Below are 17,350 nucleotides of genomic sequence, written 5' to 3'. Positions count from 1 at the left end.
AAAGTCTGTTTTCCATGTGGTATTAGCAGCATTTAACAATGACTTTTTGCCATGCAGCATGACCCTCTGGCTGCATTAGCTAAGGCACCTAACTCTCTTTGATACTTGACTGACTTGGAATTAAGAGACAGAACTAGCTTCACTAGGTCATGTAATGAATTGCTACCTAATTACAGTAGGTTGCAGGAGATTAGCCTGTCAAGGTACACAGTGTGAAGCTTTAAAGATTTTATATGGCTTAGGCTTCCTTAAATAGTGCTCAAAGGCAACTTAGTTTCCACCCACTTGTATTTTCTGCTTTTTAGGGGGGAAAAGTGCTCTGTTTTTTCCCATGGGAAAGAAACATCGGCAGCATTTCTGCCAAATGTATCTGTCTAGTGAACATTCTCTTCACACAGAGCAGATAACGGAACTCAATGTAGAAGTGGGTTCCCCCAGCTGCCACCCCTCCCACCCCCCCAAAAAATCCCATATACTAGGTCTTACAAAATTCTCTAGGTGTGGTTTGCACAGCTCTTGCAAGAGTTGCATCAATAACCAGCCTGCTGAAGGCTCATGCGAGGCCAGGCTAATTAACTAGTCTATTAAACTAGTCCCTATTCAAAGAGCTTTAGTTGTCTTAACATCACTTCTTAGAAGATGGACAGCCATAGGTCTGTGTTTGGCAGAGGTGACGCACACTGCCTTTAGCAGGATTCACTTTGACAGACAGTCTGATGTATTGGAAGGCACACAAAGCTAGATGCTTCAGGGCATAAGTCAATCTCTAGTTGACTTGGGTTAGGAAGAAGCTTTCTTTATGGGCAGGGTCTTCCATAATTATCCAGTATGGGGTTTCTTGCCCCTTTTTTTCAGAGTGGTTTTGAGGCCTGTGCTATAAAGGAGATCAGACTAGATGACCACAGTGGTCCCTTCTGGCCTTAGCTCATGGGGAGGGTTCATGGCTGTGAATCCAACGTGGAGGGATATGATCCCCTTCAGCCTGGACTTAGGCACCTAACTCCCTTGGCGAGGAGGGGCATGGGCCACACGCCTCTCCATGGCATTTCCTCCTAGCTAGCTTTGGTGGCTCCCCGCTCAGTATGCGAGTTTTTGTGACTCCCATTCTTAGGCGCGTAACACGTAGGCAGCCTGGGTGCTTAGTTCAGGGCTATGGATTTGCCATGTGGCAGGGCACCGAAATGTCAGGCATAGCAATGCTGAGTCTAAGTCCCCTTCGTGGAGCTAACCCAAGATGTCCTGCACCACGTAAGAATGGCCCCTCTGGAGGAATAAGGAGCAGCACTGATGGATTCTGAAAGGAGCTGCCTCTAGTCCTCTTTGACTAGCACTATGGTGACTTCAGGAAGTGGTGCTGAGAGAGAGAGAGAGAGAGACTGACATTCTCACAGACTAAAGGACCATTGCTAAAGTTACACCAGTAAAACGATTTTTACACGATCCTTGTGAAGGTGTAATTTACAGGATTTGAGATTCTAAGAATTTCCGGTTTACATGCCAGATGCACTAGGAGCAGCCACTGCTGGAGGTCTCTCGTTGACTAACCCAAACAAACTGTTCACTCTAGAAGACAGATATTTTGCACTGCACATCAGAAAACATCCTCTTTCCTCAGGAAAGTGTCAACCAGAACCAGCCTCTTACAGGACTGAAGGAAGAGCAAATTGGCTGGAAGAAACAAGGACCACCAGCAATTTGCCCAAGGTCCTTTCTCATGTCTAATCTTTGCAGCCAAGGTTTTTTTTGTGGGTTTTTTTTTTTAAGTGACTAGTAATTTTTGGCTGTCCAGCTTGAGACACCTTGAAGGGGTTTGACTTTCAGAAGGTCAGTGCTCAGCACTTTCTGAATAATCAGGCCCCTTTAAGTTGTCTCAGGTTAGGGACTCAAACTGAGGCACCCAAATATAGTCACTTTTCAAAATCTAGGCTTTGGACTGTAATCACAAGTCTTCACCACCACCTCAAAACCATTCTGGCACCAGATTATAAATATCCTTATAATTCTAGGGATGAATGAATTTGTGTGCCCTATTAAGACTGCATTATTCCAATAGAATCTTTAAGTGTTATCAGCGAAAGAAGACAGGTCTCCAAAAAGCCATGGGAAATACTGGAGGGAAGTGTTCTCATTCTTCATCTAGGACTTCAGTAGAAAAGTTCTCTAAATAGGTGAACAAACTCACATGACACACATACCAAGCAAGATGCTCTTTTATACTATACAGAAACCCAGAGTATCTAACCCCAGTCTAAAGGAATAGGTAATAAATGGTTGAGAAGTACTTTGTCCCAAGTATCTGTTTGGGGCAAATAACCAGCCCAGAGACCCAGAAATGCCTTGGCTCCAACACTGATGACCTGTAATCGGAGCATGTTAAGTTTAGCAGATGCACTGAAAATCTTCTCCTTTCCTCCTTAATCAATTATAAAGAGCTAAGAGACAAAGTAGTTTACGTAACCAAGCCACACAAATCTGCTTGCCGGTAGAACTTCCTGGTTCAGTTCTGTCTCAAAGTGTGATCGCTCAGCGTGGATTAAGAAAAACGCTCACAGAGTGCACGATACTTTACACTGGTACAGCATGCATCCAGTCCTGCTCCTGCCCTAGGCGCTGGGTAAAACTCCCATTCCTTTCAGCGGAAGCATGGGCAGGCCCGAGATGTCGCATCCCCCTTTCCCTCAGAGGAAATGCAGAAGCTCCTCCACTTGCACTTTGGGGAGTCAGGTTTTTAAGAGCTCAAAGCTGGGCAGGGTGCAGATGGAGCAGGGATACAAGAGATTCTTTGCGGCCTCAACCAGACTTTATTGGGTAAGGCACTCTGAGCCTAACAATAGTATGGGGAGCACCTCATCCTTCCCCCAAAGCTTTGCAGGTCTGGGCTCTTAACTGATACTCTGCCTCCAGAGGAAAAGTGTCCCACACTGACTGAAGTGCACTGACACCTACGCCTTGCCCCCACCACCATCACCGATGGGCAGCGTGGCTCCATCTGAAGTATCTTTGGGATCCCTGGGGACACTCCACACTCTCCCCATGGCCTTTCTTCCAGTCAGCTGCTTGGAGGTTGTCACACCAGCAAGACAAGGACACTGTGTGGTTCCTTCCCCAGGATCTCACCCCCAGCCTTTACTGAGGTGCAGCTCCTGGTGAAGCCATGGGAAATGGATCTGGGTGGGGACGGCAGGTTTTGGGCCCTAGGCACACTTGCAAGGAAAGTCATTTGAAAGGCAAAGCAACCCCTTCCATGTATAAAACGGTCCCTCATAGGTTGACCATGACCGGCTAACTTGCTTTTAAATCTCTCTTCCTTTGCCTACACCAGGAGCTAAGTGGGGTTTAAAAATGTGTTCACTGAAGCGTGTTCAAGACCATATTTTGCCACAAACCCCCCAGAGCAGGTAAGTCCCGGGGGTGTGTACACATGTGCAAGATGTATGCATGTACAGTACACATGTGTAACATACAGTTTCCATGTATTAGATAGTGATATACATATGATCAACTACATTTGTCCTGCACACCTCTGACAGTTCTCCAGCACTCTGCCCGCTAATCCACCTCTGCCTGACAGAATTAACCTGACATAGAAATGAGCCCCTTCCACCCCTAAGTTTACTGGTCTGAGGTGTCAGACGGACAGGCAGTAATCTAAGATCTGCTATCTCATGAGCCACTATGGTGAGAAATGGATGCTTTGTCCCACTGGGGAGCTGGCATTTCCCGCTCCTGTCCATCAAGATAAGGCTTCTAGCCCTGGTCAGTTGCAGGATATCAAACCTTATGTCACAACATTAGGATTTATAGAAAACTTACTCTAGAAGCTTCTCCACTCAGTTAGTTACAGAGTGTTGTTCTCTCTTGTAAAGCTCTCAAGAGTTGACTCATACTGCAAAGGCAGGTAAATCCAACAGGAAAAGTAGAGTATGTGGGGTGGGGATTGAAATAGCTTAAAAACAACCCTCCTCTCCCCCTCTCCAATGTTTAAACTAATTCTTTTCTGAAACAACGTGAGACAGATACAAGTGGTGCAATGACGGTTTTATTGGCAGAGCTTTACAACAACCTGCAGAACTCTTACAAGGAGGACGATGGTTGTGTGGTTAAGGGACTGTACTGAGCCTATGGGATCTCGGTCCAATTGGCCCCTCTGCCAATGGGAGCTGCGGGGGCCAGTGCCTGCAGGCGAAGGCAGTGCGCGGAGACCTTCCCCTCCCAGGAGCCGCTGCTGGACATGCCAGCCACTTCCGGGACTGGCGCAGGGCCAGGGCTTGCCTTAGTCCTGATGCATCACTGGACTGTTAGTGGCCGATCTCCCAGTTTGGCTGCAGGAGGGTTGGCAACCCTATGATCGACTGGTCGATGGTGGAGCCTCTGACAGTGGATCTTAGTCTCAGTGATCTACCGGTTGGTGACCACTGCCTTACATGCTATGCTACTGTGGCTCACAGCCCTGACACCAACAGCCAGCTTTACAAGCATGCAGGTCACACCCTGGCTTCCACTGCCCAGTTACTTTTTACAGGGTGACCCCAATACCCTCCCAGTTCTCAGCCTCCCTCAAATCATCTGCCCTCTAGTGTGCAGCCCTCTCCTGGAACACTCACAGAAAGAACCTTCTTCATTGCTCCTTTAAAGAGATAATCCACTGCAGCTCATTACTTTAACTGGAGTTGGACCAAACACAACACTATATTGTTTTATAATAGAAGGAAAATAAGTTTATTAAACAAAAAGCCATAGGCTTAAGTGATACCAAGTATAAGACAGAACTACTCAAGATAGTTAAGTCCAAAGCAGACTGCAAAGAGCTACAAAGGGATCTCACAAAACTGGCTGACTAGGCAACAAAATGGCAGATGAAATTCAATGTTGATAAATGCAAAGTAATGCACATTGGAAAACATAATCCCAACCACACACATAAAATGATGGGGTCTAAATTAGCTGTTATCACTCAAGAAAGAGATCTTGGAGTCATTGTGGATAGTTCTCTGAAAACATCCCCTTAATGTGCAGCGGCAGTCAAAAAAGCTAACAGAATGTTGGGAACCATTAAGAAAGGGATAGATAATAAGACAGAAAAAATCATATTGCCTCTATATAAATCCATGGTACGCCTGCATCTTGAATACTGCACATTTGGTTGCCACATCTCAAAAAAGATGTATTGGAAAAGATTCAGAAAAGAACAACAAAAATTATTAGGGGTATGGAACAGCTTCCGTGATGAGGAGAGATTAATAAGAATGGGACTTTTCAGCTTGGAAAAGAGATGACTAAGGGGGGAATAGGACAGCAGTCTAAAAAATCATGACTGGTGTGGAGAAAGTAAATAAGGAAGTGTTATTACTCCCTTTCATAACACAAGAACTAGGGGGTCACACCAAATGAAATTAATAGGCAGAACGTTTAAAAACAAACTAAAGGAAGTATTTCTTCACACAACACACAGTCAACCTGTGGAACTCCTTGCCAGAGGATGTTGAGAAGGCCAAGTCTATAATACGGTTCAAAAAAGAACTAGATAAATTTGTGGAGGATAGGTCCATCAATGGCTATTAGCCAGGATGGCAGGGATGGTGTCCCTAGCCTCTCTTTGCCAGAAGCTGGGAATGGGCTACAGGGAATGGATCACTTGATGATTACCTGTTCTGTTCGTTACCTCTGGAGCACCTGGCATTGGCCACTGTTGGAAGACAGGACACTGGGCTAGATGGACCTTTGGTCTGACCCAGTATGGCTGTTCTTATGTTCTTAAGGAATAAAGATAGAAAGGGTTACAAGAAAACAAAAGTAAAAATATACTTCTAAGACTAAAACTTAATTTCAGCAAGTTAAAATCTTTGCCTAAGCTGGTTTCTCACGTAAACTCAGTTCTTAGAGACATCAACCTCCTTGGTTGAAGGACACAACATTCTGTGATTTCAAGAGCTCTGGCCATTTGAGTCCCCCAAGTGATGGACAGCTATGGAGTTCTCATCCCTACCCCTTTTTTTAATAGTTCGGTAAATCTTTGAAATCATGTATCTTTTGTCTGGAGAAACCTATTTATCAACTCCCCCGATGTGCACGGTTTTAAAGTCATGTATTTCCAGCATATATCTATAAAGTCCTTTATGGGTTTACCATACATACATCATGCAAGAATATTAATAATCAGTGAGTTTGTAGTTTTCCAACGATATATTACATGCCACTTTTTGGGTAAATATCATGACAACATTGTGTTAGGTGTAGTGAGTATGTCAGGCCTCACAAGAGTTACTGACACAGAATAGTGAACCACCAATGGGCCTCTGTGTCACATGGCCTCTCAGCATTACTCAAAAAACAATACATTTCGCCAACCATGAATAATACAGTCATCCCAAACTCCTGGCCATAAAACCTTTACAGCTCACCACCGTTACATCAATCTTTTCTTTTCTCAGTTATTATAAACAGCACAGGTATGAAAGCTAGACACTCTTAACATTATAAGACCCCATTTTTCAGTGTTTCTAATTCTGCTAGACAAAACTATTTGAGCTGATTTTATATTATATATATATTATAGTTTCTGTTAAAATGGTTAAGCTATTTCTCAGAACAAGGTTATTTTCCCTAAACTTGTTCTGAGAAACAGCTTAACTGTAACTGTAGACCTAGGTATTGTTAATTTTTTTTTTTTTAAATTCAGCCTAAGGCAGAAGGCTGCACACTTCATTGCTTCTGTAGCCTGAGCTCTATGGGTTAGCCAACTTTAGGTGCAAATGGCTTTTCAGGTTTTCTGAAAAACCAAAACAGTCTATGCATAGAATCTATGTATAACCTCTAGCAATTTTAAAGAATGCTCAACTAAACCTCAATTTGATTGTGAAGTTGTCTAAGATAATCCTTTATTTTATTTTAGCATGATGCTTTTGGTCACCTCGCAGACTCCGAGTTCCAATATCGTGTAGTTTCCATAGCATGGGCAATTGCACGGCACTCATTGGTAGCTCACTAAGGAGGAGTTTCACATCAATGGCATTTGGATTGTCACTTAGTCTTAAAAGATATCAATTTTGTTTGTGGTATGATATAGATAGCAAAGTGTAAAATTCAAGTAATGATGAAATACACCTATGAAGGGACTTACTTTAAACTCACAATTTAAAAGTAGTATTTTCCATTCTTTTTACACACACACACACCCACCCACCCACCCACCCCGGGGTCATGGATCAGCATTCCCATCAGTACTCCGCCTGTGCCAAGGAAGCTAATGATCCAATCAGCAGATCAAACACAGTGATGAACCCTGGTCACATGCCACCTGAGGCACGTTGCGCATACGCTAAGTAGTATACACACCCTGCCTTATGTCAGGGGCTCCATATGTCATCCCCCCCATTTTCTGCTCCTCCCATTAGGGTTCCCCATTCAACACCTACCCAATGCCAGATATGTCTCTCTCCTTTTTCTCCCCCTTCCAAAGTACCCTTCTACCCACCCCCAGATTAAAAGGGAAGGACGGACAGCTGGTGCCCTCTCTCTTCCTGAGTTCGCTCAGTCACATAGCTGCAACTGGCCCAGCCACTCCCACAATCCCCTGGGCAGGCTCTTACCCATGGAATGGTCTCCCCAAGCTGCACACACTGACGCTGCTCCCTCTGGAGCAGCTGGGTCTCAACAAATCCAAAAGCCAGCTGCATCCTCCACCTCACCAAGCCAACAGGCTAAGATTTGGGGATGCCCTGCCTTGTTTCTCCTGGGACTCTGCCCAAGGCCACACCCACATGACCTCATCCCTGTGATTTCTACTAGAAATGTTTCATGATATGGTTCCCATGGCAATGGCCGGTGGGGTCTGTGACGCAGTATGGAGAGGGGCGAATTGTCCGGGGAATGTCGTCTAGTTTTACTGGGACTGTCTGCATTGGGGATGGGATAGTAGGGGATGAGCCTGTAACCTGAGCCAGGAAAGGGGTGGGGCCAGGTGACACCTTTGCACGGGAAACTGGACAAAGGCTGGAGGAGAGAGCCTGCTGGACGGGCTTTTGGTTTCAGTTTTGTGCTGGGTGGTGGAATGTAGGGAACCCCAAGGCTGGGGTCTAAGATCCCTGCCCCCCAGAAGGACTTGACTGAGGGGTCCTGGTTGTACCTACAAGCTTTCTGTTTTAGACTGTGTTCCTATTGTCCAATAAACCTTCCATTTTACTGCCTGGCTGAGAGTCACGGTGAATCCCAGGAAGAGGGGTGCAGGGCACTGACTCCCACACACTCCGTGACAGGGTCATCAAAACAACTGGTGCAATTATGCTGCCAAGCCTGGCCATACCCCAGTGCAGTCCTGCTAAAAAATAAGTGAAAATGGCTTTTCCAGTTCTCATCAAAATCAACAGGATTCTGCGCAGGAATGCCTAGAGCATTCCCTGAAATTTTGGAATTGATCAGGTGTGGTTTTCCAAAGTTATTGTGTTAAAGACAAACAGAGAAAGGCCATCATGTTGAGTATAGGGCCTAACTTTGCTCAGTCAAAAAAGTGCAACATCCTTAATCCTCTCTTGAGGACTAGAGTTTTAGCAGTAATAAAGAAAGTTGTGTTTGAGATACAGAAACACAGCCCACGTCAACAACCTCAACTAGCTCTTTTGATTTATTATTATTGTTGTTGTTGTAGTAACAGCCAGACGCCTCAGCTGAGTTCAGGGCTTCATTGTGCTAGGCACTAAACAGGCACATCTCATGACAACGCCTGCTTTGAATATATCACTGACAAAAAGGTGGGAGAAAGCAAGCATTACAGGAGTCACAGGTGAAACCCACTGAAGACAATGGCAAAACTCCCACTGACTTAGTGGAACCATGATTTCACCCCCAATTGTGTCTAAATCTTTTAGTCAGCTCTGTAAACCTCAATCACATTATCCATAGAACCACTAATGCCTCTAAAAATCTGTAATAAGAGATTCCTGCATTTCAACAAGAAATCGCAAGCTGCTCAGGCCTGTCCTGTTGAGGGGGGAATCCGCACTCACCTCTCTGACCTGCAGCAGTGTCTGCTCACCTTTCCTTCCCTAAGTGACATGTGAGACAAAGAAAGACCATGAGGGAATTAGTTTCTATGGCAAGTGATGTATCTGAGCTGAAAGATTCAGATCCAATTTTTGATCTCCACACCAAAGTTTGGGATTCTTAGATCCAATGTTCTCCTCACTACACAAAACCTACTCAGCCCAAACTTGAACTGTTACACTGGTGTAAATCCAGGAGTAACACCATTGATTTCAATGGGTTACTGCCATGATTTACTCCAGCATATAACTAAGCATAACTTGGCCCACTTTAGTGGGGCAGTTTGAATTGACCTGGACTGAAACAGAGAAAAAAAAAAAAAAATCAAGCACTGAAAATGAAGCACCCCATATTCATTCTCACACTCTCCCCCATGTAGACTGTATCCCAGCAAGATATAATCAGAAACAAACCTCTAGATGCACTGATGTCTGGCTGTGATAATATAATATAGACTAGCCCTATTAAATTGACCCAGCTTAATGAAAGTTGTCTTTTTAAACTGGTGCAAACTTGCATGTAGACAAGGTCATATTCTGAATGAGAGACAGCATGATCACTAATTTAGAGCAGGGGACTGGGAGGCAGAAGACTTGGGGTCAACTCTTGAACAAGTAGTAGTGGGGACTTTTCAAAAGCCCCTTTTGAGCACTCAGACAACAAATGGGTTTCAGAGTAACAGCCGTGTTAGTCTGTATTCGCAAAAAGAAAAGGAGTACTTGTGGCACCTTAGAGACTAACCAATTTATTTGAGCATGAGCTTTCGTGAGCTACAGCTCACTTCATCGGATGCATACCGTGGAAACTGCAGCAGACATTATATACACACAGAGATCATGAAACAATACCTCCTCCCACCCCACTGTCCTGCTGGTAATAGCTTATCTAAAGTGTGGTTTTTGGAGGGGGGTGAGAGAACCTGGATTTGTGCAGGAAATGGCCCACCTTGATTATCATGCACATTGTGAAGAGAGTTGTCACTTTGGATGGGCTATTACCAGCAGGAGAGTGAGTTTGTGTGTGGGGGGGTGGAGGGTGAGAAAACCTGGATTTGTGCTGGAAATGGCACAACTTGATGATCACTTTAGATAAGCTATTACCAGCAGGACAGTGGGGTGGGAGGAGGTATTGTTTCATGATCTCTGTGTGTATATAATGTCTGCCGCAGTTTCCATGGTATGCATCCAATGAAGTGAGCTGTAGCTCACGAAAGCTCATGCTCAAATAAATTGGTTAGTCTCTAAGGTGCCACAAGTACTCCTTTTCTTTTTTCAGACAACAAAGTAAACTTTCAAAACAGAATGTGGGTGAAGTTTTTCTTGGAAAACCTGCTCCCACTACTGTGTGCCCCAGCTGTCCAAGTACTTCCATCCCAGCCAAAGGGATTTTAAAAGCCTTGCTGTTCTACGATGCTATGCTCTTTCAGTATTGCTGCTGTTCTCCCTATATCTAGATGTTAAGTGACTTTTTGGGATGAGTGTGTAACATACTTCAGCAATGAGACACCTGTAGCAGGCTGGAACAGTCTGGTGTTTGCCCCAGCACCTGAATTGCTAGAAAAGCCTCTGAAATTAGACTGGATGTGTGGGATAGGAAAAGGGTGGTTACTGATTTTTAAAAGTAATATGAAAACGAACAGTTTTCCCATGCTGCTTTCAAATGCTGTAGGAATGCAGCACGAGGCATTAAGGGACACTTCTGACAAACTCCAGCCTGATTTTCAATGGTGATACTGATTTGTGGATTTCAGCACCTCTGAAGCATCAACGTTTTCAAAAGCTTATGGAAACAGAAATAGTTACTGGGATCCCCATCAAGGGGCTAACATGGGAGTTGGGCAGCTTGGGGATTTTCAAAACTGGTATTTGGCTGCACCCAGGTTGTCTGAGTATCCAGCACTTATGGGATTTTCAAGTGCATCCAACTCAAGGAAATTCCCCAGGTACTCAGGACTGAATGGAAATGCCTTCTAGATACACAGACATATGTACACTAGCACATTGTACATGCTAATGAGGCCTAGATCTACAGTGTAAGAGCCAAGCTATTTTCAGACAACATTGGTGGGGGCTCAGTGCACAGCATTTGGAGCTGGCCAGGTGATCGGGAAGATGGCAGGGAGGATGAGGGAACAAGAGAAATCCCAGCTTCAGAAATTGAGACCATGATTACAGAAGTGACACGCATGCCCCCTGAAAATGAACTGGTAGGTGCTCACAGACCCTCTTCACCAACATGAAGCTCGGGGTTCAGGCTGTAAATCGAGTGAACAGAGGAGGCAATGGCAGAACATACAAGTAAAGGCATGATCCTGGGTATTCAACCATCCAAGCTGTCAACACCTGGTTGGCATCACATACAGCCATGCTATTCAAGGAATAGGTGTATTTCCCAGAGGCTGCATTGTGTCAGTTGTCCTTCTGCGCCCACCCTCCCACCCCAAACGCACATATTGCACTTCATTGTGCCATCTACAATGCCCAGTACAGAGGGGAAGCTCTCTACGGCATACAATTCTTGCTGTATTTGGTGCTGGGCACTGCCAGTCCACAGAGGAACTTGTGCTCATGCAACCCTGTGGGTTATAGTCATTAGGAAGTCATCTATGCACTTGCACACATGTAAGCAGAGTCAGGATGGGCTCCACCCTGACATCTGGTGGTGAGGTGTGGCAAGTTGTGGAAAAGAACTTCAGGGGCTGATCTCATTTGCATAGGCACACCCACCCCACCTAGAATGAGGCCATAACTGCCCAAATGGTCACTTTGGCTGTTGTGGGATCCCCAGTGTCTCTGTTATTGGGGCGGGAAGAATAAATTGTTATTACCCTGATTATGGGAACTGTGCTTGGAACTGTACTTGGCCTTTTGTTATGATGGAGGGACTCACCATCAACTGAGTAGCACTCGCTAGGCAAAGGACATGGGTTCCAAAACTCTGTGAATTGAGAGAGACTTGAGACAGGTATTGGTGGTGTGGGCCCCTTTGTGAGGGCCTGAAGCACCAATTGCACCTCTGTCTCTCTCCACCGTGGAATGTCAGAGCTAATTTTGGGTCTATTAACAGTCTTGCTACAGGTACTGTGCTGCATTCACTTTGGCCTTATAGTGCATCAGCACTAAGGCTCCCACTACTATAAGCTGAAATCACTGAGCACTGTGTCAAGTAGTGGGGTGCCGGAAGATCTAGAGTGCAGCGGTGCTGTTTGTGGATAGGCTGGCGGAGTGTTCGTGAGACAGCGAGGTGAGCTGTGCAGAGCGGAGCCGTTCGTGAGACGGCGAGCTGTGCAGAGCAGAGCCGGTCATGGTAGAGTGGAGCCGTTCGTGAGACAGCGGTGTGTTCATGAGACGGCGAGCTGTGCAGAGCGGAGCCGGTCGTGGTGGAGCAGAGCCGTTCGTGAAACAGCGTAGCAGAGCAGAGCCCTGTGGGGCAGTCAGCTTCAGGACACGTAAGGTGCCCCTTACCTCTTTCTCCCACACACAGGCACATTTTAGCCAGACTGGGGAGTAACACTATGCAGATGAACTTTTGAACTCTGGGGCTGGACTTTTTGGACTTTGGGTGATTTGTGGATTGCTGGACTCAAGAGACGTTTGGGTTCTGGGACTCTGGGGTGGGTCTTTGCTCATGGTTTGGTTAATGAACGCTAGTTGTGGTGTTTCCCCAATTTAATGCTGATGTCGTTTACCTCATGTTACTAAAGATTCTCTACTACACCGAGACTCTGTGCTTGCGAGAGGGGAAGTATTGCCTCTTTGAGGCGCCTAGGGGGTGTGTAAGATTTTCCCAGGTCACTGGGTGGGGGCTCAAGCCACTTTTGCATTTGCTTTGATGAGAGGGAACCCCTGTGTACTGAACCCGACCCTTGCTGCTATCAACTTGGCCTGGCAGAAGGGTTACACACACAAGTGACAAACGTAGGTGCAAGCAGTATCTCTAATGGTCCTTTGCAAAGACCCTGAGACGAGATGGTGGAGTGCTACACGCCCAAATTTTCAGATGTATTTAGGAGTTGCTCCAATCAGCATTGCAAGATCTAACCTAGACAACAAAGTCCCATTTTCAAAAGTGATTTAAGCACTTAGGAACCTAAATCTCATTGAAAGTCAATGGAACTTAAGCACCTAAATCAGTTTTGAAATGGTACTTAAAAGGCTAAGTCACTTAGACACAGATTTTTAAAGGTATTTAGTCATTGCTGTACTCAGCATTACAACACATAGGATTTAGACTCCTAAATCAGTTATCAGCTGTCATCAGAATTTAGGCTCCTAAGTGCCTAAATTCCTTTTGAAGATTAGATGTAGGCTCCTAAATCAGTTAGGCATTGCAACAATGAGTGCAGCAATGCCTAGATACCTAGATAACAATCTGGCCTGTAGTGAGACTGACTGGGAAGCAGAGCATGGGGCTCTTCTAGGCGAGTGTCACGAGGGCTCACAGGTGCTGGATGGCTTTACAGCTGAGCTTACGCTTCTGTACGACCCTTGCCTCAGGAAGATCACGGAAAGTGCTCAGCAGTCCATGGACGCTGCAAGGAAGGTAAGGGCACCCCAAACCTTGCCCTCCCTAGCCTGCTGCCTCCTTTCCCTGATTTTCCTGATGATATACAACAGACCCAATATGGTCAGGTGCTGGATGGCAGTCTCTCCTCAGAGCTGATCTCCTTGCCTACAACCTCCAGTTTCCCCAACACCCTCAATGTCTGCCCCAACCCTGTCCAGCTCTCTTAACCTGCACTTTAACCCTTCTCCTCCAGCCCCATGCTAATCCTATAATCCCTCAGTAAAGCCTCTGTGTCTCTCACTCATGTCTGTGTGTGCATGCGTGAGCACAAAAGTGTTCTCACTCCGTGTGCTGTGTCCTCAGGGATTTCAGACAATTAGGGGGAGGACACTGCTGCTTGATCACTTTAACCTGGCCTTCCTGGCTTTACTAATGTCTCCAAGCCCTGCTGGGCCTTACAATCATAGAATATCAGGATTGGAAGGGACCTCAGGAGGTCATCTAGTCCAACCCCCTGCTCAGGACCAATCCCCAACTAAATTCCAGGAATTCTCTCTGGTCTGCCCTCCTCCCCCCCACAACGTGCACCTTTGGAGTAAAAAACTGCTGCCTCTCAAACGATTTGGGCACATCCAAACACTAGCTTGAGTGCCCAAGCATTGTCTTTTATGGGCCGTGGGAGTCTTTCCATTGACTTTGATGAGCTTTACTGCAGGATAACTATTTCTATTCACACCTGCAAGGCAAAAGCATCCCAGCTCTATAGCTTCTCCCTCTTGCATACGCTACAACTAAGCTTCGGAAAATAAGTGCTCTTTTTGATCATAACAGTTCTGCTGAGATAACGTAATAGGATCAGGCATATGCTGTATCAGAGTTTCTAATTAACACAGGCCTGACATTCAATCTGTTCCACATTTGCTACCTCTCGCTCCCCAGCCCCACGCAGAGCAGAAAAGTTACTCTCACAAAGTATTTTTGGCTGGGTTACCACTAGGAGATTTCTCCTACAGACCCGGATGGCAGATGTTCCACAAAACTGGCCACCACTCGTGCCACCAGCATAATAACCGTCCATCCAAATATCTAGAGCCGGATCCTCACTCCAATTGCTGAGATGTTTCGCATCCATGGGCCTGACCTTGCATTTCAGCTGGGCAGAGTGGACATATCTTGAAAGAAGCTTAGGAAACTGCCTTTTACTTTTGATTTGGAACCCGTTTGACAGGCCCCTAAAGAAACAAACACAACCCTAGGGGTAAAACAATCCCTCGCCCCAGCCTGGGGGAACTAGCCCCAGAGGCTACGTCTACACTGCACACCAGGCCTGGGTTCGGACTCAGGTTTGAGACCAAACCCCTCCGTCCGTCCCCCCCCACAAATCAATCTGACAGGGGGCAGCAAGCACTCAGGCCCCAGCTTCTGGGGGGCTCAGAGCCGCATTCCCACCGTGACTGGGGTCCAAGCCCTGTCCTTTGGCCGTGTGGCTGCGGCTCAAGCCGCAGAGCTGAGTCAGAAGAGCTGCCAGGCGCCCTCTGGCAGAGGGGGACGCAGCAGTGACAACCCCAGGTACCCAGCGGGGCTCAAGGCGGCTGGGAAGCACCCAGGGGGCAGCCGCCGGGGTGCCCGGGGCTCCGGGCCGCCTGCTGGAGGAGGCAGGGTCCGACTCACCTCGGAGTAGACGTAGAGGGGCAGGACGAGCAGGGCCAGCAGCAGGTCGGCCACGGCCAGGCTGACGATGAAGTAGTTGGTGGCGGTCTGGAGGGCGCGCTCGGAGCAGACGCTCAGGCAGACCAGCAGGTTCCCGCCCACGACGCAGACGATGAGCGAGACGCCGAAGACCAAGGCGGCGAAGTTGTAGCCGGGCGCCGCTCCCCGGGGCGCGGTGGCGTTGCCCAGCTCCCCGCTGCCCGGCATGACGGCCCGCCCGTCCCGGGGCACCCCGCCGGGGCCGAGGGGCAGCTCCGGCCGGGGGCGGCTCATGGGCTTCCCCCCCCCAACCCCGCGGTGCTGCGTGCGGGGCTCACGGCGCCCGGCTGCTGGCTGGGCGGGGCTCCGCGCCGGGGCTGCCCCCCCGGCCCATCCCGCTGGCGGTGGGAGCGAGCCGGCAAATGAGCCCGGCTCCTTCCGCCGACCCTCGGGCTAAGGAGGCGGCGGCAGCCCGGCGGCACGGCCCAGCTTCCCCGCGCCCGGAGAAGTCCCTGCCCCGCGGACGCAACTTTTCCCGCCTGCTCGCTGGCTGCAGGCAGCGGCCCCGGCTGCACCGGAGTGAGCCGCGAAGGCGGGTCCCGCCCCGGCCGCTGATCCCGGGGGTGGGGCGCGGCCGCCGGCTCCCAGCCGGGTAGGGCTGGGCCCGCCCCTGGCGCCCGTCCTCGCTTGGGCGCGGCACCCCGCGACCCCAGCCAGCGCCCCCCGGGAGCCGCGGAGGGACCCGCTCCGGGAGCCGCGGAGCGCTGCTGGCTTATGGAAAGGGCTGGGGCGGCAGCTCCGGCGGGAGCAGCGGGGGGTGGCCCCCAGCCACGTGGGCGGATGGGCGGACGAGCCCTCGGGAGGAGAGGGGGCGTTGTACAGCCTCATCCCACAGTACATCCCGCTTCTCCTGCAGCCAACTCGCGGCGACCTCCCCGGTGTCAGTGCCAGGAGCCCCCCCCGCGCCCTGTGCCACGACCCGGGACTCGTCCCTTTCCCCATGGGGGAGCCAGAGGTGCCTCGGGGGGCAGCAGCTCCGCGGCGAGGGAGTCTCCCCCTCCCGACAAGTGTCCCCAACGGTGCCTGTAACAAAGCTCCGGCTCTTTCCGAGATCATAATCCCTGCTCTACGGCATCCTATCCCGACATCTCCTTAGGCAGTAACGGGGTTAGTGCGAGGAGACTTGGGGCCGGGGTTACCCACCACATTCACACACACAACGAAACGCTGGTCACTCATTCGATTTAGTGAAAATCCATTTATATTGTCTCAATCCTACTCCGGGGCAACGCTCCTCCTGCAGCCAAAGGGAGCTGTATGTAGAAAAGTGGCCTGAGAATTAACCTACTGCTAATTTCTACCTAAATTGCCTTTTTTCCTAGCCTTCCATCTGTCCTAAAAAAACAACAAGGAGTCCGGTGGCACCTTGAAGACTAACATTTATTTAGGCATAAGCTTTGGTGGGTAAAAAACTCCTTGTTGTTTTTGTGGATACAGACTAACATGCCCACCCCCTGATACTTGACATCTATCCTAAGGTATTTATATAGCTCCAGTTCCCATAAAATCAGGACTCATTACACTTTTTAACCACGCAGACAAAATATCATGCCAGCGTTTTACTTCGACACTGCTGTTATTTTTTATTGTTATTATGTTGTTACTTGGATTAGCTGTACTTTTCTGTGTATTGCTGGGGACTTGGGGTTTAGCACCATTGAAATGAAGGGAGCTGAACCTATTTACATCAGCTGAGGATCAGGCCCTTTATAATCAGGGAATTCTCTACACTGTGGCGTGGTCTACAGGTTCTCTTGGCAGGAGTCTGAAAGAACCGCATTATGCAGGAGTGGCTAAACCTCAAGAGAAGCCACCCTGAACAAGACAACCTCAGCCTCCCACTGTGCCATCATGCGTATTGCATATGCAGGTGGCCCTAGATGCTCCATGACATGAGGAACCCCCTGGCTCCATCCCTGTGTGTGCCCCGGCCCTTTGCAGTGGTGGGAGGGGGCTCTCCCCTCCCAGAGAGGCAGGGGCAATGGAATGGGGCCTGGTTTCCCCTCAGCAGCAGTAGGGATCTCCTTTCTCTTAGAAAGTGGCACTGATGGTCAAA

General features: G+C 48.2%; 1 protein-coding gene across 1 annotated transcript in view; it reads right to left on the bottom strand.

The window, feature by feature from the left end:
• DRD4 (dopamine receptor D4) overlaps positions 1-15,971 on the bottom strand; it is a 32,102-nt gene extending 16,131 nt beyond the window's left edge. The window contains exon 1 of the mRNA XM_073350613.1: positions 15,217-15,971. Coding sequence (XP_073206714.1) covers positions 15,217-15,528 — 312 coding nt within the window. The 5' untranslated portion in view covers positions 15,529-15,971. The remainder of the gene's footprint in view (positions 1-15,216) is intronic.
• Between the last annotated feature and the right edge of the window lie 1,379 nt (positions 15,972-17,350).

The sequence above is a fragment of the Lepidochelys kempii genome, chromosome 6 (assembly GCF_965140265.1).
Source record: "Lepidochelys kempii isolate rLepKem1 chromosome 6, rLepKem1.hap2, whole genome shotgun sequence".
Taxonomy (NCBI): Eukaryota; Metazoa; Chordata; order Testudines; family Cheloniidae; genus Lepidochelys; species Lepidochelys kempii.
This window is presented reverse-complemented; position numbering and strand designations above follow the sequence as displayed.